Source organism: Hemicordylus capensis, chromosome 15 (assembly GCF_027244095.1).
Source record: "Hemicordylus capensis ecotype Gifberg chromosome 15, rHemCap1.1.pri, whole genome shotgun sequence".
In the NCBI taxonomy this organism is placed as follows: domain Eukaryota; kingdom Metazoa; phylum Chordata; class Lepidosauria; order Squamata; family Cordylidae; genus Hemicordylus; species Hemicordylus capensis.
In genome coordinates, this window is record NC_069671.1 from 3,446,690 (window position 1) to 3,473,827 (window position 27,138).

The 27,138-nt window shown below is 48.6% G+C and overlaps 1 protein-coding gene across 3 annotated transcripts in view; it reads left to right on the top strand.

Moving 5' to 3' along the window:
• The first annotated feature begins 248 nt into the window (after window positions 1–248).
• LOC128338124 (2'-5'-oligoadenylate synthase 2-like) overlaps window positions 249–27,138 on the top strand; it is a 32,725-nt gene continuing 5,835 nt past the window's right edge. For 2 of the 3 annotated variants that reach the window (XR_008312523.1, XM_053280103.1), the window contains exons 1-12: window positions 628–1,172; window positions 4,805–5,090; window positions 8,888–9,063; window positions 10,935–11,185; window positions 12,171–12,315; window positions 13,351–13,551; window positions 15,825–16,104; window positions 17,185–17,360; window positions 18,662–18,900; window positions 19,904–20,051; window positions 20,945–21,193; window positions 23,641–23,914. Coding sequence is in view for 2 of the 3 variants with exons in the window: in XM_053280103.1 (XP_053136078.1) it covers window positions 954–1,172; window positions 4,805–5,090; window positions 8,888–9,063; window positions 10,935–11,185; window positions 12,171–12,315; window positions 13,351–13,551; window positions 15,825–16,104; window positions 17,185–17,360; window positions 18,662–18,900; window positions 19,904–20,051; window positions 20,945–21,193; window positions 23,641–23,914 (2,644 nt within the window). In the remaining variant the exon portion in view is untranslated. Of the gene's footprint in view, window positions 279–627; window positions 1,173–4,804; window positions 5,091–8,887; window positions 9,064–10,934; window positions 11,186–12,170; window positions 12,316–13,350; window positions 13,552–15,824; window positions 16,105–17,184; window positions 17,361–18,661; window positions 18,901–19,903; window positions 20,052–20,944; window positions 21,194–23,640; window positions 23,915–27,138 lie in introns of those variants that run through there. The other variant, XM_053280104.1, reaches the window with a different exon arrangement.

A 27,138-nucleotide genomic window follows, 5' to 3' on the forward strand; every position in this document is an offset into this window, starting at 1 on the left:
CTTTCTCTCCTCGCCCAGCACTGAGTGAAGAGCTCCCAGTACCAGAGAAAGGGCAGCACCTGTTAAGTTAAGTTACTGCTCTGCTGCTGCCTGCCAGACACTAAAGAGTTAAGTTGCCCATTGGTTCTCCTCTCTCTGGAACAGCTGAGACTGGAGGGGGGGGGAGAAAAGTAGAAGCATTCTTCTCCCTTTCCCAGTAATGATGATGAACAACTGATGATGAATAACTTAACTCTTTAGTAGCCAGTAGCAGCGTTAACAGTGAATTTGTTTTATAGGTGTGATCCTTTCTGTGAACTGTTCCTTGGCTACTTTCCTGGGAGGAGAGAACTCTTGGTTATGGAATCTGCCAGAACTGGGCTTTGGTCTCTGTTTCTGCCTCCTCTTTCAGGAGGATCAGGGCAAGGGGAGGCCAGGGTCGCGAGTCAACCCAGGGATCAAGCAAAGTCGAGTGGGCAACTTTCAATTCACTTTCTGCTTGCACAGCTAACTGGGAGGATTTGGCAGGGGAAGTGAGAGTTTGGGAAAGGAAGGTCCCTGGTGACGGCCCCAAGTGGCCAGTGGTCCTGGGACAATTGTCCCACTGTGTTCAATAGTAACTACATGCCTGTTGGCTAAAGCGGGGAGGGGAAAAAAAAAGCTAACTCATAAAGTCAGACAGAATTTACAGAAGGCCGATTAAGCATCTCTTCCTTACCTTGCTTCTTTGGTGAAAAATCCTCCTCCTGAATCTGGTTTGGCCTGAAGGTATCATCTGTCAGGTCTGAAATGCAGGCATTTGTCTGGAGCTGTGGGGTTTGGCTCCAAGTCAGATGGCACCCCAAGCTCAGGGAGTGGCTACAGCCCGAAAACGAAACTGATCTCGAGAAATGAAAGCGGCGACCAGACCAGAGCCAGCTGCTCTTTCCTGTCTCTGCTGGGAGACGCAGCCCCAGCCGGGCTGAGAAATCGGAATGTTCTCTCCTCCCTACCTCTCTGCCATGGAGGACCTTTACGGCACCCAGCCTAGAATGCTGGATACCTTTATCTCTGGGTTTCTCCAGCCCAATAAGGAATTCCTCAGGAAAATGAATGGGGCCATCCATAGCTTATACCTCTTCTTCAAGAACAACAGCTTCACAGATGCATCCTGGCCCCGATCCCGACGGCCCCGAGTGATGAATGTAGTTAAGGTAAGTTCTGGGGTGTGGGTACTAGAAAGGATGGAGTGGGCACCTTCCAGGAAGGGAAGGAGGGTGTATATCCCCTGCTAACTGGGCAAAGAGGTACCTTTTAAAAGTGGTGATTCTCTTTATTGAAAAGAGGGAGAGCAACTGGCCCTATCCGTCCCCAGCACAGCATCCCTCCAGTGGCTGTTGCTGGTGTCTATCTTACGTTCCTTTTCAAGACTGTGAGCCCTTTGGGGACAGGGAGCCCTTTTATTTATTTGTTTGATCGATTGTTTATATCTATGTAAACTGCTTTGGGAACTTCTGTTGAAAAGCAGTATATAAATATTTATCATATTTGTATATGAAACTAAACTTGTAAATACTACTATACTAATACCACTAGGAACATAGGAAGCTGCCTTCTAGTGAGTCAGACCATAGGTCCATCTAGCTCAATATTGTCCTCACAGACTGGCAGCAGCTTCTATTATCCTCACAGACTGGCAGCGGCTTCTCCAAGGTGGCAGGCAGGAGTCTCTCTCAGCCCTATCTTGGAGAAGCCAGAGAGGGAACTTGAAACCTTCTGCTCTCCACAGAGCAGCTCCATCCCTTAAGGGGAATATCTTGCAGTGCTCACACTTCTAGTCTCCCATTCATATGCAACCAGGGCAGACCCTGCTTAGCTAAGAGGACAAGTCATGCTTGCTACCACAAGGCCAGCTCTCCCCTCCTACACCATCGGCTTTGTTTGGTTTAGTCCAGGATTCATGAGATCATCAAGAGAGGTCTGCCTCCGTATACCGCCAGCTCGTCTGGTAGTGACTTGGGTGCAGGCTTTCTTTGTAATTGCTCCTGGGCTGTGGAATCCGCTCCCTATAGATATTTGTGGCTTAACATCTTTACCAGCCTTTAAAAGAGCCCTTAAGACACACTTTTGCAGCCACGCTTTTAATAATTGCGGAATGTTTAATTTTTTTTAAAAATTGTGGTATTCTTGGAATGTCTATACAATCTTGTCTTCCCAGGCTGGCAGCGGCTTCTCCAAGGTTGCAGGCAGGAGTCTCTCTCAGCCCCATCTTGGAGATGCTGCCAGGGAGCAAACTTGGAGCTTTCTGCATGCAAGCAGGCAGGTGCTCCTCCCAGAGCAGCTCCATCCCTTAAGGAGAATCTCTTCCAGTGTTCACTCGTCATCTCCCATTCAGATGCAATCTAGGGTGGACACTGCTTAGCAAAGGGGACCAGTCATGCTTGCTACACCCACAAGACCTGCTCCCCTCATCTCAGGATGATTGTTATAAAGATAGATTTTCCAGGGGCCCAGCTCGGAGAGAAGGCTGGACCAGGATTCACCAATCTGCTCCTCTTACGACACACTGTCCATTTTTCTCCCATTCTTCTGCGAAGAGCCGGATATATTAGGTGTTGGAAATTCTCTGTGGTGAGAGAATCCCTTTCTCATTATAGCAGAGTGCACAGAGGCACAACACAGCAGTAGATTAGTTAGGCATGCGTATGTGCTGAGAGTAAAGTAACTTGGAGCCAATTCATAGTTTCAAATCAATATAAAAGGCATTTATTAAGGAACTCCATTCTAGATAGGGAAGTGAGGAGTTGGGATCTCTAATCTATCTATCTAGCTGGATGCAGATGGATTCTGCATCCTCTCTGCACATATGGTGCAGGGAGAGAGGCTTGCCATGTTGCAAGGTAGTAGGGCAGGTAGGGAAGAGGGAGAGAGAGGAAGTTAGTCCCTGAGATTAGCAATCTACATTTCAAAGGGATAGCATCAGAGCAGTGGAGAAGTGATGACCGATGTCTTGACTCTCTAGCCCTCCGACTTACTAGTCTGTCCTCCACTATCTGAGACAAAGAGACAGCGCAAAGTCCTTTAACTTCCAACATTAGGGAGCTTGTCTGCTGACTGCACCTCTGCACTGAGTGCCAGACGCATGCCTTGCATGTGCCTTGCATCCCCCTTGTCATCAGTGAAGGCGAGCACGACTACAAATATTTATATACTGCTTTTTAGCAGAAGTTCCCAAAGCAGTTTACCCAGAGGCATACTTAGCCACAGACCTTGGGGATTGGGTCTGTGGCCTCCTGTCTTTGGGGAGGGCCTCCCCAGAGCCCTGCTGCTGCTCCGCACCCACCATGCAAGTTAAATCTTTTTTTCTTAAACTTTTGTGTGCAGAGGCCCGAAATGGGCCAAAATGATCCGATCTCTCACTTGGGTTGCAGACAGGCTCAGGGAAGAAGCTCTTGCCGCCACCTCCCCCGCCTTGGTCTCCCCTCGAGTGCACCCCACCAGCCACCCCCATCCCTGCTACGCAGTTGAATACAAGTATGGGGGAGATTTAACTTGCCCCCTGGGTGGGGGCGGGGGGGAGGCTACAAAGCCCTTTAGGTCAGGGCTCCAAAATTACCTAGGTGTGCCCCTGGGTTTAAAGGTAAAGTGTGCAGTCGAGTTGGTGTCGACTCGTGGAACCCACAGAGTGCTGTGGCTGTCTTTGGTAGAATACAGGAGGGGTTGACCATGGCCTCCTCCCACGCAGGATGAGATGATGCCTCTCAGCATCTTCCTATATCGCTGATGCCCGATATAGGTGTTTCCCATAATCTGGGAAACATACCAGCGGGGATTTGAACCGGCAACCTGCCAGTTCTGCTTGTTAGTCAAGCATTTCCCCACTGTGCCCCTTAAGGTGGCTGCCCCTGGGTTTACATAGATATAAATACATAAATAAAATGGCCCAAATGACTCCCTGTCCCCAAAGGGATCAGAGTCTAAAAAAAGAACTATAAAACAGACCCCAGCAACAGCCACGGGAGGGATGCTGTGCTGGGGATGGAGAGGGCCCATTGCACGCCCCCTCCTAAATAAAGAGAATTGCCACTTTTAAAAGGTACTTTTTTGCACAGATCGCGGGGGCTTTCTCAGGCAGGAGGCTCTACCGCAGGATTAAGAAGGGCGACTTCAAATGTACCCGACACAAAAAGTGGGTTTTCTTCCCACCGCGGACAGAAATCGGGCTAAGCACCAATGTGCAGTGAAAAATATGAATTGTGTATGGAATATTCCCTGACAGCACGCAGGGACTTCACGGTAAATCTGGATGATATGTCAACACACACCTGCCTTTCACAGTAAAATCTGGGAACAGCCCTGGGGAACGAACTGAACGACCCTGCACCAGAAACAGAAAGCAAGGTTTGCCTCACCAAGCCCTCCTGGCCACAGAGCATTCAATCAAACATTCCATCTCGTTGACTAACATGGGGACAGTTTGAGGGGATTTGCCCCTTTACGTTTTCTTTCCAGGTTTTGTGAAACTGACATACCTGCAGGTTACCTCCAGTCCGTCAGTACCTCCCACTCACTCACAAGCACTCCGGTTCTCGGTTGATGAGGACTGTAATGTTTCCAGTTCTGTTGGAAAGATGTATAAGATCATGGAGTCCTCTCATTTTCTCACAACAACCCCGTGAGGTAGGTTAGGATGGAAGAGGCTGGCTTGATGCAAGGTATCTCAGTGAGCTTCACTGCTAGGTGAAGATCTGAACCCAAGTCTCCTTATTTTAAGTCCACAGGGATTACCTGGGCACCGGGAAATGGGACTGTGCAGTTTGTGACATAATGTAATTTTCCTTCCTAGGGTGGCTCGTTGGAGAGAGGGACGGCCCTGAAAGGGAGTTCAGATGCTGACCTGGTGCTGTTTCTTGACATATTTGAAGACGATGTCCAGGACCAGGAGAGGGTCCAGAAGGAAATCATCCAGCAGATTGGGAGAAGACTCAAAAAGTGGCAGGAACTGCTGGATCTTGATGTGTCCATTGAGCTAACAAAGCAGGAGAACCCACGTGGGTTTAGCATCAAGCTCCGGTCTTACAACTTCACAGAGTCCATGGCGTTGAACGTGGTGCCTGCCTACAATGCCATGGGTGAGGCCGTCTATCTAGGGATTCCATCTTCTTCTCAACCACAGCTGGGGCAGGGGGAGTTTGCTGCTCACTTCTGCAATCATCAAACCCGCCTCCCGCAAGAATATATGGGCTAATGGCCGTGCTCCCCTATGGTTTCTCTTATATATTTAACCCTAGATCATATATTTGACTAGGGATGTGCACGGAACTGCGGAGGTGTGGTCTGGCGCCGGCGGGGGTCTCCCTTTAAGGGTGGGGGGTTGCACTTACCCCTCTTGCTGCTTCCCCCCGACCAGCGCTCCGTTTTTTCGAAATGTTTTTGGGGCGGCAGCATTCCTCCCTGCAGCCCCTGCCCTTGTTGCTTGCCAGAAATACCGGAAGTAGTGATCGCGCATGCGCCCGCTGCCACCTATATTTGATACACTGGCATTACTGCACCAATAGCAAAAATCAGAAATGGATTATATCAACAGCCTTATCAACAAGAAGCCTCCCCCCCCCCGCCCAAGTTTCTTATTTATCATCTTTGCACTGGGAAGAGAAAATAATTGGCCCACAGAGATGACAAGAAACACACCCTCTCTTCCTTATTGGAAGTGTGAGACCAACAGCACATAACAGACTTCTGCTACCTCAGCTATTTATTACTTGCAGCTTGCTGGAGAGAAACAAACATTATTATTTTTTTGGCAAAAACATATTTAACAAGTACCATTGAATTAAGAACGGCCTCTAGTTATTGGCTTATCTGGATTGTCAGCCCCCTGAGGGGTTGTGCCTGCATGGGCACAACCCCTCAGGGGCCTGAACAATCCAGATGAGCCAATAACCAGGAAACGGGAAAGGAAAGATTCTGCCGTCGAGTTGGTGTCGACTCCTAGCGGTCACATTCCATGTGATTTTCTTGGTAGAATACAGGAGTGGTTTACCAGTGCCGCCTCCTGCGCAGTATGAGATGATATCTTTCAGCACCTTCCTCTATCACTGCTGCCCAACAGAGGTGACTACAAATGTATTTTACTAGGCACCATCTGGGCAGCACACCGGCGGGGATTTGAACTCACAGCCTCTTGCACTCTAGGCAAACTGCTTCCCCGCTGTGCCACCACAGCTCATCACACCAAAGGCAGTTCTTAATTAAATAGTAAACATGTTTCTCCCCTGTTTTTCTTTCCAGCAAGCTGCAAGTAATAAATAGCTGAGGTAGCTAGAAGTCTGCTGTTGGTCTCACATTTCCAATAAGGAAGAGAGGGTGTTTCTTGTTGCTTTGGACCATGTTGCGGATTAAAACCTTTGTCTCAGAGCAAACTCACATTAAGGAAAGAAAAGGCTGAGTCATCCTTGCTGAGCTGCCTAGCTAGGCGTCTCCCAAAACTATTCTGTATTATCGGTAGGTTCAAAATGCTGCCACCGTCACCCCTTTTGTCTACAGAAACTCTCTGGGCTTGTGATGCGATAACCCAGAAAATCCTCTCTTAATTTGGCTCTTGGAAAAGTACAAACATCTTCCATGTGCAAACCTACATGTGGTGAGAAAACTGATACCTGCTGAACATTCAAGGATGTGTCTGCACCAGAGAAATCCCCCTTCAGTCCCCCTTTTCCTGAGTTAACAACTAACTTGGAGAGGCTTGTAAAAAAACAACAACAACAAGAACAACTAAAAAACAGAGTTTTGTTCAATTACTACAGACTGCCTCCGTCTGAGGCTCTCTCAGGTTTTAGATACAGTTAAGAATACTTAGTAGGATTACAAAAATAGGTTGTCTTAATGCATACTTAAATGTTTACAGAGGCTTTGGAACGTCCTAAGTGTATTGAGTGTAGGCTAGTGTTTCTTATTTCAATTACATTGCAGGTAAATTACAATAGAACAGTACCCAGAATATGCGGAGCACACACACTAAGGAAATATAACTTCCCTAACGCAAAGTCTGATGAAAACTTTCCCCTAGACCAGGGATTCTCAACATTGGATCCTCAGATGTTATTGGACTTCAACTCCCATAATCCCCAACCAAAGGCCACTGGGGCTGGGGATTATGGGAGTTGAAGTCCAATAACATCTGGGGACCCAACGTTGAGAATCCCTGCCCTAGACTAAACTTCCCTTTTCCTTGAACTCACCAACTCAGACCTCTGAGGCAAAAGTGAAAGTGGGCTCTACAGTTCACTCACATGCCCTGTCTCATCCGGAGGCCTTCTGGGCCCACCACTTTAAGGACATAGCCTACAATATGCCTGTTCTGTGAACACAAGAGCAGATGCTCAAAGTGGGTTAGATGGGCTTCCTGGCAGATTGCTTTGTGCTCCTTTCTTGTCACAATGGGCCAGTTGGGGCAAGACTGCCCTGCCAGCCCCAAGTCACATGGCAGAGGGATGGTGTGTGCTCCTGTCTCCCCAGCATCTGGGATGTTGCCCTGACGATATGGAAGTGTGTGTGGCTTGTCCCAGCCACCTCAAGCCAGGAATTAATTTGCACCTTGGGGGGCAACTTGAACCTTATGGAGGAAGCACACACCCTTCTCCTACATGGTCCTGGGCCAGTTGGGCAGAATCATCTGAACCAATTCTGTGCTGTGGGATTATACTCCAGATTCTGACCAGTCCAGAATCACATGGAGAAGCATGGGGTTATCCCCCAGGTTCCGATACACAAGATGTCACGGATCGCACTGTGCTGCTACCACTTGCCATGGCCTGGTCTCAACGTGCCCTGTGAATTTCAAGTTTAACCACAGCCACCAAGTAGACTTTTAGGCTCTCTCTGGAAAGCTCTACAACAGCCTTCCAAAACCTCAGTTTTATTTTTTTTAAAAAAAGATTCAGTAGAGTGGTAAAGGCTTTAGGTGTGGGGTGGAGAAAACAGACAGAAACTATTCTTTTTAAAATGTAAACGAGAATTTTCCCTTTCAGTGCAAACCAATAGTTTCTTTGAAAAGTTTAGCACCAAAACAGCAGCCAATTGAGCATGAGGGAGAAATAAAATGTAATCAAAACACATCCAACTGACCTTTCTAACACTAGGCCCTAACTCAGAGTCCTCTGCAGTCACCTCAGTTTCCCCGGCGTGTCCCTGTTCAGCCTCAGGGTCTGCTCGCCTTCATGGTTCTAGGGGTTCAGCCTCAAACTGTTTCTCATTTATTACATTTTTATACCACCTCAGCCAAAGGCAAGCAAGTTCTGGGCAGTGCACAGCAAGCCCTGAGGCACATTCTTCTTGCTGGACAGTGATTTTAGCTCTCCAGAGTTTTGCCACGCTCTGCCAGTGATTTCACAGCTCTTTCCAACCCCAGCTCTGGTTCTCTCTCAGACTGTGCCAGCAATTCCTCCATTGGAACTCTACAGTTCTGCACTTTCTCCTTCACACTTGGACTCGTTCTTCTTCTGACTCCGCACTCTTGGAACTCCTTTCCCAACAACTCGGCTTTGTGGAGAGCAGCCTCCTCATATACACAAACTCCCCTCCACTTTTTTCCCAAATAAACCAATCAACACAACTTAAGTTCCCTCCATTTTTTTCAAAGTGTAACCAATCAAATCAAACCTCCCTTCCCCTCCAGACTGTTAACTGTCAAACTCTTCTCCCTCAAAAAGGAAACTTTTGACCTCAGCTCAGGAGCCGCAAACTTTTGACCTCAGCGCAGTCTTTAATACAGTGAATAGCACGGCAATTGACAGCATAAAATCCGATTTACAAAAAGAAGAGGCCTAGGCCTTATTCCTCCACACAAAACCACAGACCTGTATGCAAAAGAAGCTCAAGTATGCCATCCCCTGTTGTAATATTGGCCTGTGTTTGTTTTCCATGGCAGGCCAGTATAATGGTGACTACACCCCTGACCCCCAGGTGTACATCAAGCTGAAAGAGGCAAGCAGCCATCCTGGGGAGTTCTCCAACTGCTTCACAGAGCTACAGAAGGAATTCATTTCTCAGTGTCCCCCGCAAGTGAAGAGTCTCATCCGCCTGGTGAAATATTGGTTCAAAAAGGTAGGTGGCCTCCCAGAGACAACCAGAGGTGCACCTAGGTAATTTTGGAGACCTAAAGGCCTTTGCAACCCCCCTTCCCACTGCTGCAAGTTAAGCATCAACACCCCCCCCCCGACATACACCATGACACACGCAGAGCCAGAGGCGTAACTATGGGGGGGCAGGGGGGGCATGTGCCCCGGGCTCCATCTTTTCTGGTCACGTGGGGGGCGCCGCCATGACAATTTTTTTAAATTTTTTTTTGTTAATACAAATGTTTCCTGCTCAGTGCAGCAGCGCTGCAGCAGTCAAGGGAGCACGTCAGCACCCCCTCCCCCACGAGCGGTCCCTTCCGTGCTGCCCGGGCCCCCCCATTGCTTTGCTGGCACCTGGCGGCCAGTCAGTGGCCTGGCATGGCGGCGGTGGTGGGCACTTGTGAGGAAAAACCTAAGTATAATGTAGTATGTTGGGGGGGCGCGGGGGGGGCGCCATTTCAGTGCTTGCCCCGGGCGCCGTTTTCCCTAGTTACGCCTCTGCGCAGAGCCTATTCCCACGATCACTAGAAAGCGGGCTGAGGGAGCCTAGCCTGTTTTCTAGTGATCGTCAGAACCACCGGGCAAGCCCGCCTAATTCCCCCCACCTAATCTCCCCCCCCGCATGGTGTGCAGTGACACACGAGTGACACACTTACATTCTTGCACCGCTTCAGGGGTGCAATACAAGAGAGAAAAATTGGCCGTGTTATAATCTGGCACTGTTTATGTGCCCCCTGCCAATAACTGCTGCCCTAGATGACTGCCTAGGTTTTCCTAGTGGATTGCTGGCCAGCACAGAAAATCCAGTCTAGCTAGAGCAGCAAGAAAAACAAAGCAAGATCTCCTCAGGCACGGAGGTAAGCTGGCGGCAGCCTGTGCAGCCGCCGCCGCGGACCCCCGGCCCTGCCCCGCCCTCCGTGGCTGACATCAGACGCAGGGGGACGGCTAGCCTCAGGGGCGTAGTCTCCCTTCCAAACAGGGCCGTGTGACCCCATTTGGAAGGGAGGTTGGCCTGCACTGCGTAGGGCAGTACGGGCCGGAGCAACTCTCCCTGCCTTTAAAGGTAGGGAGAGTCATTCTGGCCACACGGCCAAAGTAGCGCGGACTGATCTTCCTCCCAAACAGGGCCACGGGGCCCAACTCGGCATGGGCCGATTTCGGTCCCGAACGGGCCGATTTTGGTCCTCGGACACGGGGGGCGTGTCTGGGCCCGTGAGGTGCGGCCCCTGGGGGCAGCATTCCGGATTCTTTGAATCCATTTGCCCAAAGGTGGCTCCGCCCCTGGAGCTACTAATTCCTGTATTTAAACACAAACGATTCCTCCCCCCCCCGCACTGCAGTTACTTCTATTCTCTTTGTGTGTGACCTCTAGTTTGTTGCTCCCCTGATTGATTGATTGATTGATTGATTGATTGATTAAGTGCAGTCAAGTTGGTGTCGACTCTTAGCGACCACAGGGATAGATTCTCTCCAGGATTATCTGTCTTCAACTTGGCCTTTAAGGTCCCTCAGTGGTGCATTCATTGCTGTCGTCATCGAGTCCATCCACTTTGCTACTGGTCGTCCTCTTCTTCTCTTTCCTTTCACCTTTCCCAGCATTATGGACTTCTCAAGGGAGCTGGATCTTCGCATCTTGTCTCCAAAGCCTGACCATTTTGAGCCTGGTCATTTGTATCTCGAGTGAAAATTCTGGATGGATCTGTTCTATGATCCATTGGTTTGTTTTCCTGGCTGTCCATGGTCTCCTCAAAGGTCTTCTCCAGTACCAATGTTCAAAAGTGTTAATATTCCCCTGATTACATCATGCAAATAAATATATCCCAGTTCCCCATATTCCTCCCTTCCTCTCCTTCCTAGTACATATGCCAATATAAATCACGGCTCCGAAAGGGGGAATCCCTACCCCCCAAGTACGCCCTGGAGCTGCTGGCTGTCTATGCCTGGCAACGAGGAAGCCATCAGACAGATTTTGACATGGCAGAAGGATTCCAGACGGTGCTGTGGCTCATTGAACACTACAAAGAGCTCTGCATATATTGGACGACCTACTATGACTTTGAGAATGAGACCATCTCACGATACCTGCAGGGGCAGCTCCAGAAACCCAGGTCAGTGTGTCTCTTATTTTTCCGGCATGTCATGAGAATAGGGTCTCTCCTGTCCTGTGTGCTTGTAACTGTTCCTTTCTCAAATAGCTGCTAGAGTCCCACCTGACCACCCATTGCTAAGGGGTCTTCTGTCTGCTGGATTCCTTGACTTTGCAAAAGCTTGGCCTGCACTCATTTTAATCACAGTTGGGTTGTTATTTTAGTTAAAGCTATGCCACCCCCACCCCCAATTTAACCTCAGTACTCCATAATTGTTCTACTATTAGAATTGCCAGCTGACCAGAAAAGTGGCCTCTCCTTCTCCTTCCCCTTTGGTTGGTTGGTTGTGCCATCGAGTCGGTGCCGACTCCTGGTGACCACAGAGCCATGTGGGTTTCTTGGCAGAACATTGTCTCCTCCTGTGTAGTATGAGATGATGCCTTTCAGCAACTGTACATCCTCCTCTTCCAAGCTGCTTTTAAAAGCCATAGGAACATTGAAAGCTGCCGTATACCGAGTCAGACCATTGGTCCATCTAGCTCAGTATTGTCTGCACAGACTGGCAGCGGTAGCTTCTCCAAGGTTGTCCAAGGCAGGAGTCTCTCTCAGCCCTATCCTGGAGATGCCAGAGAGGCAACTTGGGACCTTCTGCATACAAGTAGGCAGGTGTTCTTCCCAGAGCGGCCCCATCCCCTAAGGGGAATACCTTACAGGGCTCACACATGTAGTCTCCCATTCAAATGCAAACCAGGGCAGACCCTGCTTAGGAAAGGGGACAATTCATGGGGGTTGTAGTCCAACAGCTTGCCCCAGCTTTAAAGTCTTATCAAGCTAAGCCTTTAATTAAGTAAGTTAATTAAACAGTGGAGGCTGATAGGGAGCAGCTTGATTATGACCATGCTGCAAACCTAGCAGTTGAGCAAGTCTGTGAACTCAGATCTCCTAGGTTCATGGTCGGCTCTTCAACCACTGTACTTCACTGCCTCTTCCTGTTATTGGACTTCAGACCAGTCATCCTGGACCCAGCTGATCCGACCAAGAACTTGGGAGAGGGAAGCCGCTGGGATCTGGTTGCAGAAGAAGCCAAATGTGCTTCTCAACAGAAATGTTTCATACATCAGCTGGATTACATTTCTCCTTGGAATGTTCCCGTAAGTGAACAAGTAGTTAAGAATAGATTTGATTTTATTATTTATTTATTATTAGATGTATAAACCACCTGATAAGAGGCATTTCCGGAGGGTCTACATAACATTCAGAAATAAATGACATTCAGAACGAATGGTGTTGATTTGGGGCTTCTTTTAACTTGGTGATCCTTTCCCATGTGCTGGGAATTTGGTTTGTTCGCGAGTCCGACTGCCAGCACATGGGTTATGAAACTGTGTTGCCCATAATTTGACAACATAAATTAATTACTCAAAATGGCCACCATTCTGAACCAATATGGCAGATCATTTAGAGAGGGGGAGGAACCTCACCAGGATAGTCTAGGACCCCCTCTAATGGCACGTGTTGTGAGTTGGTGAATTATATCAGACTATGAACACAAAAGCTTTCAGAAGGAGATATACTCACAGATATGTGATCTCATATTTTCTCCCCTTTGGAAAGGAGACTAAACCTGCACAGAATTTGATGTCAGCTTTAAAGTTCCAACCAGCCTCCTCTGTACATCCTTCTGTTTTCACAGACCTGTTGCTCTGCCCACCTCAAAGGTTCAATCCTTGTCCAAGTTCTCTTTAATAAGAATAAAGCACTTCATATTTTGGGAGAAAATGTGGCGGACAAAAGTAAGCGGAGACAGCAAAATCTAGAGATTGGATTTTGCATCTGACTAGCAGGGGTGGGCAGGCGGGGTGATGGTCTCTGACTCCTAAGGCCAGTCTGAATGTGCAGACTGCTGGTTAAGCATCCTTTCCCCCACTTTGCTTCTTTGGTGAAAATCCTCCTCTGGAATCTGGTTTTGCCTAAAAGAATCAGCTGCCCGCGTTGAAGTGAGCATGGAACACAGAGTTTGGCTCTGGGTCAAACATGCTACTCAAGAAACCGTTGTAGGTGGCAGTAAAAGAAACGCTGGAAGGCTGAGAAACCAAAATAGAGACCAGACCAAAGTGTGCAGCCTTCTTCTGTCTGCCGGCAGGTGTAGCTGGACTCACTCGTGTCGGAATTTTTCTCCTATCTAGACCTTCCCCAAAGAGGATCTTTACAACACCAAGCCAAACAAGCTCGATAAATTTATCTTCGACTTTCTCCAGCCCAATAAAGAGTTCCTGGATAAAATGAACCGGGCCATCAATAGCATCTGTGCGTTCTTCAGGGATTCCTGCTTCACAGATGCATCCTGGTCCCAATTCCGTCAGCCTCGGGTCCTGAAGGTAGTCAAGGTAAGTGGAACATAGGAAGCTGCCATATACCGAGTCGGACCATTGGTCTGTCTAGCTCAGTATTGTCTTCCCAGACTGGCAGCAGCTTCTCCAAGGTTGCAGGCAGGAGTCTCGCTCAGCCCTCTCTTGGAGATGCTGCCAGGGAAGGAACTTGGAACCTTCTGCTCTTCCCAGAGCGGCTCCATCCCCTGAGGGGAATATCTTGCAGTGCTCACACTTCTATTATCCCATTCATATGCAACCAGGGCAGACCCTGCTTAGCTAAGGCGACAAGTCCTGCTTGCGAGCACAAGCCCAGCTCTCCTCTCTAGTGCTGGGATCTGGGTGCTAGAAAGGATGGCGTGGGCAGATTCCAGTAAGAAAGGGGAACGTATCAGGGAGGGGATAGATTGGTAAATATATTAATTAATTAATTAATTAATTAATTAATTAATTATGATGATGCCAGGTAGCCTGCTGTGTAGAGCCCCTGTGGTATAGATTGATTTGGCAAGGCAGGAAGAATGGAGGCCGAGAGCCCCCAGGGCATGCTCATAAGCACAGTTGGCATTCTTTAGACATATTAATGACCTGCAAATGGCAATGGGGTGTGAGTCTGTGTGTGTGCACATGTGGGCAGGGCATCAAAGCAGTGGTGTAGAGATCATGATGGCAGCCCCGGGACAAGCTTGGGGTGGCCTCCATTGCTGTCACCACCCCCATCCACCCAGAGGTGTACCTGAGTAAATTTGGAGCCTGGACCTAAAGGCCTTTGGAGGACCCCTCCCCTGCAAATTAAGCATCATCATGCTCGGCCAGGTGACCACACCACCCGGGACAGACTAAAGAGAATTTGGGGTGGGCCCAGGGGCTGTGGAGGCCCTGGACTTCAGCCCCAAAGTCCAGGGGTAAGATTGCCTCTGCATCCAGCACTCACACTCTGCTGTTAATTTGGAAATCCATCCTGAGGCCATTTCATTTGGGAAACGAATGCCGAGGCAGGCAATTCAAGGGAAGAGCTGCAACTTATGAGACGAAGAGGCTGTTCACACAACCGAAAACTGGGCAGAACAAGTGTCCTACCCAGGTTTGGGAGTGGTGGGTGCTCCCAATTTTGGGTTGTGTGGGAGCAAACAACTAGGTGGGAGGAGGGAGAAGTGATTGTGTGGGAGACGGGAGCTGGGTCCGGCAGTGCCATCCTACCTGGCTCTCATTCCCAGCATTTGACCAAGGTAGGAGGAAAAGCTGTCCTATGCAGCTCCGGTCTCTCACACAATCCCTCCTTCCATATAGTTCTTTGCTGCCACACAACCAAGAATTGGGAGCACACACCGCTCCTAAACCTGGGTACGACACGTGTCTTGCCAAGTTTTCGGTGGTGTGAACAGCCTCCAACTCTTTCTTTGGGGACTGAGGTGCAATGAGCAAAGAAGACTGTGTCTTTTGGGGTGCAGAAAAGTGCAGGCCCTTTGGGGAATGGGGGTCAGGGAGAGGAGAGCTGGTCTTGTGGCAGCAAGTGTGAATTTTTTGCTAAGCAGGGTTCACCCTGGGTTGCATATGCATGGGAGACTACATGTGTGAGCATTGTAAGATATTCCCCTCAGGGGATGGGGCCGCTCTGGGAAGAGCACCTACCTGCTTGCATGCTGAAGATGTTTAGGCACCTCCTGAAGAAATGGTGCCCTAGGCGACTGCCTAGGTCTGCCTAGTGAATGGGTTGCTCCTGGGAGCATCTCCTAGGTTCTGCCATTAGGCAAAGAGAAAGGACTCCTGAGTGGTGAATGAGGACTTTCTAAACTATCGTTGCCTAATTGCAGATGATCGTAAACCACCTTGAGGATCATTCCATTGAAAGGCAGGGTATAAATCTCTGAAACAATAAATAAAATCCATACAGGAGGAAAGTATCCTTCAGATTCTCAGGTCCCACGTTCTGAGGGTGTTAAAGGTGAAATCGCGGCCTTTGAATGGCCCCACAAATAAAATGGAAGCCCGTGGAGATCTGTTAACACTGGCAAATGATGCTCAGAGTGGAGCATCCTGGTGGATCAACCCAGTTCATGAATCAGCTGAAGGATCCAAATGGGTTTCAAAGGCAGCCCTTCATAGGACCCATTCCTGCCATGAACTCTGGATGATACCAAAGCATGAGGGAGAGCGCTTCAGCCAAGGTTTCCCAGCATGCTTCGTTGGAAAGCAGGGATTTGAACCTCCCCAATCATCTCAGAAGTCCACAAGAAGTACAGGGGGACAGGAATAAACTGTTTGTGACGTAACATCGTTCTCTTTTGTAGGGTGGCTCGTTGGGGAAAGGGACAGCTCTGAAAGGGAGTTCGGATGCCGACATGGTGCTGTTCCTGAAAAGCTTTGAAGGCTACACAGACCAGAAAAATACCCAGACAGAGATCATCCTGAAGATTAAGGAAAGGCTCAAAGAGTGGCAAAAACAGACTCCGTTTGATATGTCCATTGATGAAAAGTGGAATACCCCACGTTCGATCAACTTCGAGCTCTCCTCCTCTGGCTTCACAGAGTCCATTAAATTTGATGTGCTGCCTGCCTACGATGCTCTCGGTGAGGCCGTCTGTCTGGCGATGTCATCTTCTTCCCAACCAGAGCTGGGGGTGTTGAAGGGATCGTGGGGTTGTGGTGGACAGCTTGCTGAAAGTGTCAACTCGGTGTGCGGTAGCTATGAAAAAGACAAATCCCATGCCAGGGATCATTAAGATCCCTAAAACTGCTAACTGCTAATATTATAATAGCCACCTAATGGCACAGTGGGGAAATGACTTGACTAGCAAGCCAGAGGTTGCCGGTTCGAATCCCCACTGGTGTGTTTCCCAGACTACGGGAAAGGCATCATCTTATACTGCGCGGGAGGAGGTAATGGTCAACCCCTCCTGTATTTTTCCAAAGACAACCACAGGGCTCTGTGGTTGCCATGAGTCGACATGGACTCAACGACACACTTTACTTTTAATATTATAACGCCCTTGTACAAATCTGTGGTGCAACCACATTTGGAATAATGTCTGAAGTTTCGATCACTGTGTCTCAAAAAGGATACTGTAGAACTGGAGAAGGTGCAGAAGAGGGCAACCAAGATGATCAAGGGCCTGCAGCACCGTTCTTATGAGGCAAGGCTACAACACCTGGAGCTTTTTAGTTTAGAAAAAAGACAACTGCGGGGAGACATGATAGAGGTCTATAAAATCGTGCATGGTGTGGAGAAAGTGGATAGGGATGGCCAGGAAATTTAGGACCAACAAACCCAAGTACTTTTTCACACAACGGATAATCCACTTGTGGAATTCTCTGCCACCTGGATGGCTTGAGGAGGGGTTTGGAGAACTTCATGGAGGAGAGGTCTATCAATGGCTGTGGGCCACCTCCAGCCTCAAAGGCAAGATGCCTCTGAGTAACAGTTGCAGGGAGTAACAGCAGGAGAGAGGGCATGCTCCTTTCAACTCCTGCCTGTAGGCTTTCAGCGGCATCTGGTGGGCCACAGTGCGAAACAGGATGCTGGACTAGATGGGCCTCCTTGGGCCTGATCCAGCAGGGCTATTCTTATGTTCTAACAGAACTGCATGCCTAAGAAGCTTTAGTATGTTGTCCCCCGTCGTAATATTGGCCCATGTTTGTTTTCCATGGCAGGCCAGTATAACGGTGACTACAAGCCTGACCCCCAGGTATACATCAAGCTGATTAAGGCAGGAGGCAGTGCTGGGGAGTTCTCCAGGTGCTTCACAGAGCTGCAGAGGAATTTCATTTCTCGATGTGACACCAAGGTGAAGAATCTAATCCGCCTGGTGAAATACTGGTATAGAAAGGTATGTGGACTTGCAGAGACAAGAGGTGCTCAAGATCCCAGTTCTAAGCGGTGTATAACATGTAACACCTGCATGACGCACGGAACGGGGCTGTGTGTTCTCTTGAGATGTTGCAGCTCTGGTTGATGTTCCAATCCTTTCCGTATTTCAGTTCCAGGTTTCTGCAATGCTTGACTTTGAATCTAACTCTTGCTTTGCAAAGTCTTATTTAACACACAAGAGCAAGGATCCCCGGACTTGAGTCCCCCTGATGTTATTGCACCCCAGCTCCCGGAATACCCAGCCTTTGGCTACTGTGGCTGGGGATTATGGGAGTTGGAGTCCAACAGTATCTGAGGATACAAGGTTGGGCACTAGAGGGCCACTCAACTTCGGCCCTCCAGCTCTTTCTGGCCTATAATGCCCACCCACCCCCAGCCCCAGCGGCCAATAGCCAGGGAGTTGTAGGCCAACATCTGCAGGAGGGCCAAAGTTAAGCAGCCCTGCACTCAACACCGAATCAAACTTCCTACTGCAGGGGTTTTCAAACTGGGGGGGTCGAGACCCCCCAGGGGTCCCAAACAATTCAGGAGGGAGCTGTCAGGAGGGCAGAATCTTTCTCAGCTTCAGATTTACTATGACTCAAATTTATCATATGTGGTAATTATCCAATACAATGAATAATGTTTGAAGTTGAATCCTACAGATTTCTGTTCTTTAACTTCCCTTTTGCAAGCACATCAATTAAAAAAATTTCAATGACATATATTTAATTTTGTGAACTTTCCTATAAGTGTGATCTACACAAAAATGACTTTGCCTGGTCGATGACGGGCCTAACCTACTAGTTTGCTATATTTACAAACGCCCAAGGAGTAGAGGCAAACAGGAGGAATTCTCACAAAGCGGTGGCTACCTGTTGGCACGCCTGCTGTCTCCATCTCTTTCTGTCTCCAAATTCTTCTCTGCTGTCTCTCCCCCAGCTCTCAGCTGAAAGGTAACCTTCTCCAAGGTCCAGTGGGTATCCCATTCAAAAACAGAGAGAGATTCTCAGCTATCCGGAGACCATCTCCTAACCATTCTGTTAATCCTGGTTTGCTGGCCAGCAACAGAAAATACAGTCCAGCAGCCACCCAAGACTAGCGATAAAAACAGAGCGAGAGCTTCTTTCTGCATTTAAAAACACACTCTTCCTCTATTTCCTTTCGGTTGCTTCTATTCTTCATATGCATCCACTAGTTTGTTTTGCTGGCTGCATAAAAGGAATAAAGAAAAACCTCATGTTCTAGCACCACATCTTTTCCCTTTCCTGCCCTTCCTAGTACAAATTACGGCTCCGAGGGAAAGCATCCTTACCCCCCAAGTATGCCATGGAGCTCCTAGCGGTCTACGCCTGGGAAAGAGGAAGTGGTAATCCGAATTTTGACACGGCAGAGGGGTTCCGGACGGTCCTTTGGCTCATTGAACACTATAAAGAGCTCTGCATATTTTGGACGACCTACTATGACTTTGAGAATGAGACCATCAAACAACACCTGCAGGAGCAGCTCCAGAAACCCAGGTCTGTTTCCCATTCCTTTCATATGTGCTGGCATTTGATGGGAAAAGGACCATACCTGTCCTGGGTGCTTGTAACTGTTCTGTTCTTGTGTAAGTCCCACCTGGTCCCCTTTGCCAAGGACCCTGCTGTATGCCTGATTCCGTTCCTCTGCAAAAGCCTGTCCTGCACTCATTTAATCACAAAGAGTTGGGTATATTTGGTTAAAGATCTGCCAAAACATTTTTTTTTAAAAACCCCAGCCTGTCCACAATACCCCATAATTGCCCTACAATAGGCTATTAGGATTGCCAAGTGACCAGGAAGACGTGGCCTCTCCCACTTCCTTCCCTTTAAGAGCAGCCTGATCGACATAGGCCTGCACAACCTCAGCCCTCCTGCAGACATTGGACTACAGCTCCCATCGTCCCTATTGGCCATTGTCGCGAGGGATGATAGGAGTTGTAGTTCCAAAATCCTGGAGAGCTGATGTTGTGCAGCCTTGGGCTACAGAAATCAGCAGAGGAAGCATGGAGACAAACGTTCTCAATGGTTCATGGTGCTCTGCCATCCCGCTTTTGAACGAGTAACTATAAGGGCTGCTTCAAATGTTGGCTCCACTTTCTTTTACCTGCAGTTCAGAATGAACCTCTGTCTGCTCCATGACACCTTAGTGCAGGTTGGCCAACCGGAGGCTCCACAACTGTTGCTGGACTATAACTCCCATCATCCCCAGCTGCAGTAAACTGTAGCTGGGGGTGATGGGTATTGTAGTCCAACAACAGCTGGAGAGCCTGGGCACCCCTACCTTGGTGTAGAAAATGCCTTAAAGTCCTCTCAAGTTAAGCCTTTAATTTTAACTAAGCCACTTGGCAGATGGATAACCAGAGGTTGATGGGGAGCATTTTGCTGATGGCCATGCTGTGAACTTCACAGTTAAGCAGAGGTTTGAACTCAGATCTCCCTGGCTAGTGTTCACTTCATTAACCACTGTACCGCACTGCCTCTTCTTGTTACTGGATTCCAGACCAGTCATCCTGGACCCGGCTGATCCAACTGGGAACTTGGGAGAGAGCGGCCGCTGGGATCTGCTTGCGCAAGAAGCTAAGCGTGTATCTTGTCAGAAATGTTTCATGCGTGATCAGGGTTACCAGGTTCTTCCTTGGGATGTCCCGGTAAGTGAGCAAGGCATTCTAAGTAGAATGAAACTGGCTTTATGTTTTTATATTCTAGTTTAATATTTTAATTGTGTAACTTTTATAGTCTTGTTTTAATTTTTTTTCTATGTGAACTGCCTTGAGATTGTTTTAATGATAGGCAGTATACAAATGTAACAATAAATAAACAGAATATATAAACTCCCACCATCGCCAGCCACAACAGCTTTTAGATGGCCAAAGCTGGGGGGGGTGGGGGAGCTGAGTCCTAAGGCCAGGCAGAATTTGCACACTGCTGGTTAAGCACCAGCTTGGTTTGGTGAAAAATCTCCCGCTGAATCCGGTTGTGCCTGGAAGAATCTGCAGTCAGGTTTGAAATGTATACATTTGCATGGAACTGCGGTGTTTGCCAATAGATCAAATATGCTGCAGCCAGTAAAGGGAAGGCTGAGAAAACAAAGGCCATATTCACATGTAATGCGGAAACACAGGTCCAGAGGGCCCGCAGTTCCATGCCCCCCTCCCCCTACTCTCCCATCCAAATTCGGGCATTTAGGAGAGCAGTCTCCCTGCAGTCAGTCCTTCTTTACTGAGGTCAACCTGCACAGCCAACCATGCCAGGGTTGAGGGAGTTCCAGGGCAAGCAGCCTGCAGTTCCAAATCCAAACATGCCTCAGGCTGCCTGGAACCTTGGATCGAAGCAACTAGACTCACTGCAACCCGAGGGTTCCGACTGGAGTTCTAAATCCGAACCCTCGGTTTCGTTGCTGAGCATAACCTGAATTGCCCGCATTTGGACGTAACGTCCGCAGAACTGCCGGTCTATTCAGCTTTGGTTCCACATTACGTGTGAATTCGGCCAAAAGCAGTGACCAGATCAGAGTTAGCACCTCTTTTCTGTTCGCTTGCAGGTGCATCTATCAGGCTTAGATGGCAGCGTGTTCTCTCTTCCCTACATCTCTGCTATGGAGGATCTTTACAACACGGAACCAAGGAAGCTGGATAGGTTTATCTCTATGTTTCTCCAGCCTAATAAAGAGTTCCTGGATAAAATGAATGAGGCTGTTGACAGAATATGTACATTCTTCAAGAATAAGTGCTTCACAGATCCATCTGGGCCCCAATCCCAGCGGCTGCCTCGGGTACCAAAGGTTGTCAAGGTAAATGCTGGGGCATGGGCACTAGAAGAATGGTGTAGGAAGAGAACGATGAGCTTATGCTCCACTATTAAATTTGATGATGATGATGATGATGATGATGATGGAGGAGGAGGAAAGAATTGAGGCTATTCACACAAACAAAAACTGAGTTCTACCAGGGCTTGGGAGCTGTGTGTGCTCCAAGTTTTCAGTTGGGTAGCTTTTCCTTCGACCTTGCTTCCACACAACCGAAAATTGGGAGCACACACAGCTCCCAAATCCAGGGAGAACAGTTTTTGATTGTGTGAATGACCTCATTGTTATTAAGCTGGATTCTCCAGAGCCCGTTTGGAGGGAGGGGGAGAAATGGAGACCTGGATGCACCAGTGAGAGTAATTCTCCCACTTTGTGTCCATTTTTCTTCCATTCTTCTGCTAAGAGCAGCATATTTAGAGTTTGCCTGCTGAGTGGGGAGGAGCTGACTGCAAGTTTTGAGCAGGGTTCAGACAAATCCTGCTGGGCTCAAGGAAGAACGGAACTCAGTGGAATCCCTGAGCTGTTATCAATTTGTGGGGAAGATGGGAGGCATGTGGAGGAGAAGGTCCCAGGGAGGGTGCCATCACAAGCACCTTGTATAACTTTGGCCCTTTTACAAGTAATAATGACTTGCAGAATGCAGTGGTGTGTGCAGTGGCGTAGCAAGGCTGGTGGCGGCTGATGTCCAAGTTTTTGGGGCCCCTACTACCATGGCTGTGCTCCTGCAGGCAGCCTCGGCTCACCTGCTGCTGCTAGCTTCACCTCCACCAACCGACTGGCCACAGCCCCACCATGCTTTGCTGCTGCCGCCACTGCCACCACCCAGCCCCCTGTTTGGCCTCAGTGGGCAGCCAGTCAGTTGTGGCGCAGTTGCAGCAAGATTTTCCAGGGCCTACCAAGGCTGGAAAGGCAGACAGGTGTCTGGTTAGCAGTAGTAAAGCCATGGAAGCCGGGTGGGTGGGTGGTGGGTTGGTAGTGGCAACAGCAGACGGTGGGACCCTAGTTACTCCTGGGGACAGGGCAGCCAGTGTCCACAGGACATGTGTGAACACCAGTACCTAAGTCTCTGTGTGTGTGTGTATGTGTGTGTGCACACATACACATTCATGCACATGTATGTATGTGTGTGTACAAACACACACACACACACACACACACACGTAGGCAGGGTGTTCAACCAAACTTGAAGCAAAATAAGTTCAGAGGCATTTTTCAGAGAACTGCAATGGAATATGGATCGAAGAATATTGTGGTGGCTTTGAACCTGAATGGAGCCCCTAAACACAAGACGTGCTAATGGGTTCAAAACTGGTTCAGTTACCAGGCACTCAGAAAGTAAGGGCTCCTGTTTCTTCCCACGAGATTTTTATATTGAAAATAAATATAAACTCAAAATGTTTTAAATACACCAAAAGTCTCAGTGGTTTGGGGTTATTACTTATTGGTTGGCATCCTAAGAACGTGCTTGTGGAGGGACATTGTCCATGCTGAAGGACATAGAGCAGGTAAATTCCACTATGTCAGGATGAGCGTTGGGCTAGCATCATGCTGGGTCTCTACCTTAAGGATATAATACAAGGATGTGGTGCAAAGAGAGGAAAGCCTATGGGAGACTAGCCCTTGCTTGTGTAGAAGACGGTGACAAATTGCACACGGCTCATTGCGCAATGATTTGTTGCACAACACTTGTTGCACACCCTTCTAGTACAAACATGTATGTGTCCTAGAGAAGTGCCTGGTTCACATAATTGTCAAAAACAGGGCACAAGCTAGGCTACCCACATTTTAACAATTGTATGAAGCCACAAAAATCCCTGCAGCCCAGGATGCTCAAAGCAGGGCAACCCAGATTCTTTACCCTGTTCTTAACCAAGGGAGGAGAGGAGAGGATTGCTCTCCTACCTTGCTCTTCTGGTCATGTGAATCACTTACCTTTTCTACTCATCTACCAGGACCCAGCAGGCCTGGAAATGATAGAGAGTGGTGGCTAGAGGGACTGCCGTCCCTGGATGTGCCACTCTGCAAAGCACATTCTATGATCCTGTTGCTATAGCCATTCAGCAGGGCTGGGTCCACCTCCTGCTCCTTCGTGGCCAATCAGAGGGCAGCTGCTAATGCAATGAGGCCTTCCAGTCTACTGGCAGTGCAAAGCATACTGGGAAGGAGGCCTTGGAGGACTATCAGCTCCTCATTTCAACAACGGATGCCAGGCCTGGCTTAATCATATGTTTTTAGGGTTTGCTGACCCAAACCAAAGTTCTCCTTCTGTGCTGCTACTGGGGTAAGACTCTCCGACCCTCCAACTCGCTCCCAAATGATCGTGTGAACAGGCCTAAGGTCTTCCACTAGTGGTTGCTCAAAGTGTACAGGGATCACCTGGGCACAGGGAATTGGGAATATGCCATTTGTGACAATGTAATTCTCTTTCCTAGGGTGGTTCATTGGGAAAAGGAACGGCTCTGAAAGGGAGTTCAGATGCTGACCTGGTGCTGTTTCTGGACATATTCAAAGACTACACAGACCAGAAAAATACCCAGTCGGGGATTATCTTAGAAATTAAGGAAAAGCTCAAAGACTGGCAGGATTTTGATGTCTTCATTCAGCCAACGAAAAGGGAGAATCCACGTGTGCTCAGCTTTGAGCTCCAATCATATGACTTCACAGAGACCATTGAATTTGATGTGCTGCCTGCCTATGATGCTATGGGTGAGGCTGCCTGCTGAGGATGTCTTCTTCCCTACCAGAGCTGGTGGAGTGCTGGTGGCTTCTGTGATAATCAAATCCCCTCTCCCCCAATGAATGGGCTATGTTCCCCTTTGGTTTCTCTTATTTTAACCCTAGAGCAGGCCTGCTCAACATTGCCCCCCCAGCTGTTTTCGGACTACAACTCCCATCATCCTCAGCCACAGTGGCCAATAGCCAGGGATTATGGGAGTTGTAGGCCAATATCTGCCGGAGGGCTGAAGTTGAGCTGCCCTGCCCTAGAGCAGAGTTTCTTAACTTTGGGCCCCCAGATGTTGTTGGACTACAACTCCCATCGTCCCCAGACATGGCCTTTGTGGCTGAGGATGATGTAGTCCAACAATATCTGGGGGCCCAAGGTTAAGAAACCCTGCCTATCCTTATACAGTGGTATTACTGCATCAGTAGCAGTAATTAGGAACAGATTATTTTAACAGCCTTATCAATAACTCACCAAAGAGGATAGCAAGGTCTTTACCATCATCCAAATGCTTTGCCTTGAGAGCAAAGCACTTGCCCAAAGAGACTATAAGAACGATCCTTTCTTTGTTAGGCCTGCCTTATAGGGTATGAGAGACTAGCCGCACACAACAGACTTCTGCTAACTCACAGATTTATCATTTACGACTTGCTGGAATGAAAAACAGGGCAGAAGCATTTAAACTGGAGAACAAATGCAGCTTAATTGTTTCTGGTTACTGGTCTATCTGAGCAGTTCTCCCCTGGGGAGTTTATGCAAGCATAGCCCTCACAAAGATCTCTGTGACCAAAGAGAATGTGGGCTCTGCAGTTCATTCACATGGCTTATCTCATCCTGAGGCCTTATGGCCTTGACAGTTAAGGAGGCACAATATGCCTGCTGTGTGAATTCAAGAGCAGGTGCTCAGAGTGGATTGGGTGGGCTTTTCGACAGAGAATTTCATGCTCTCTTCTTGATACTGTAGGCTGGTTGAGGTGATCGTTCCTGACCAGCCCAGATTCATATGGTGGAGGGAGGAGAGCTGATCTTGTGGTAGTGAGAAGGAATTGTTCTCCCTGCTAAGCAGGGTCTGTCCTGATTTGCATTTGGGTGGGTGACTACGTGTGAGCACTCTCTGCTGTAAGCTATTCCCCTCAAGGGATGGGCCTATAGCTCAGTAGTAGAGCATCTGCTTGCATGCAGAAGGTCCCAGGTTCACTCCCTGGTGTCTTAGACAGGGATGAGAGACACACTCCTACTTGAAACCTTGGAGAGCCGTTGCTAGTCAGGAAAAGAATACTGAGCTAGATGGACCAAAAAAAAAGAAGTTATGACTTGGTATAAGGTAGGGATGTGCACGAAATTAGAGTGAATTGATCTGGATTTGAATCGATTCAAATTCGTATCCATTGAATAGTTGGAGATTCATTCGAACAGATTCAAATTCACCCGGATTTGAATCTATTTCTAATGAATCTCCACACTATTCAATGGATTCACACTTGACTCAATTCGAATTCACTTAGATTTCATGCACGTCCCTAGTATAACGCAGCTTCCTATGTGCCTATGAATGTGTGGACACATGTCTCCACAGCATCTAGTTTCCTGTCCTGTTGGTGCATAATCAGGCAGGGGGTTCATCCCTAACCACTATCGCCACCAGCACCAGCACCTACTCATACTATTTGTAAACAGCTTTTCCATACTGAAATTCTCAAAGCAGTTTACACATAAAAAGAATAAGAAGATGGTTCCCTGTCTCCAAAGGGCTGTCAGTCAAAAAAGAAACAGAAGGCAGAAACCAACAACAGCCACTGGAGGGAGGCTGAGCCGGGAATCCACCCCTCAACAGACAAATTCATCTGCATATTGAGGCCGATTCGAATTGGATGCGGACGGGGGGTGGGGAGGGATGTGGCTGTACATGCTCCCTCCTCACCATGGTTTCAGGCTTGTTGGTCAGTATCATCTGAACCAGCATTATGCTGTGGGATTATCCTTCAGGTTCTGATAAGCAGGACAACAGGACTGTACGCATAAGAAGTCTTAGAGGTCATTCATTCTCACGACTGGGCGAGGTGGCAGGCGGCGGGTGAGGAGGGCTACAGAAGCCCACCTTCCCTGCCCACAATCTCCGAGGACTGTCTGGGCATGTGGATCATGGGTCCTGAGGGTCGGCTACTGTCCCAAGGAGTGTGGGGGACAGGATGTGTCCAGGGGCGTAGCTAGGGGAGAGGGGGCCCGTGTTCATCCCTCTCTCGGGTGGCCCCCCAGAGTGAGGGAGACAATGAAGAAAATAGGGAGGGATGGAGCTGGAGGGCCCTCAGGAGCTGGCGGCCCGTGTTCTTTGAACCCTTTCGCTCAATTATAGCTACGCCCCTGGATGTGTCATCCCTGCCCCTTGGGATTCCGCAAGGCACCACTGGAGTGCGCGGTGCATTTGGGGGGTCCCCCCAGCGGTGGGTGGGCAGGGCCAGTGCCAGACTGTTTTGCGCCCTAGGCAAACACATGGGCACTCTACGCTCTGCGCCCCTCTGAGGTCTGCGCCCATGGCGGCTGCCGAGTTGGCCTAATGGTTGCACCGGCCCTGCAGGCACCCATCAGTGCTTCAGAGCACTGGCTCATGATCAGGAAATGAGGTTAAGGGGGTGCTCGCTCTCTGAACTTCATTTATGAGACGGGGTCGCTCCCCGAGGTGCCGTTGGGAGGCTCATCATGCCTCCTGGCCCTTCTTACAGGTAGAGGCGTATCTAGGGAAAATAGTGCCTAGGGCAAGCACTGAAATTGCGCTCCCTGTCCAAACATCTGACACCCATCTGATTCTCTGTACATAGTGCCAAACTGAATATGTGTACAGTGACTTCTATTATATTAATTTAAAAAAATAAATTTTTTTTTTTTAAAAATTTATTATTATTTTTTAAAAAATTAATTTTAAAAAAATTACCTGTAGTCCCTTCGGGGGGCTTCCTAAAGGCTGGGGGGTGGTCTGCAAAGGTTTCCCCTCCCCTCTCTGGCCTCTAGGGCCTTGCAGGGACCATTTCAGCATGTGCGGTGGCCATTTTTAAAATATATATATATTTTTAAAATGGCCACTGAAAACAAAATGGTGACTGCACGTGCTCAAATGGCCTCTGTGAGGCCTGGCATGGCCTAGGGCCTCACAGAGGCCATTTGAGCATGCGCGGTGGCCATTTTGTTTTCGGTGGACATTTTTTTTAAAAAA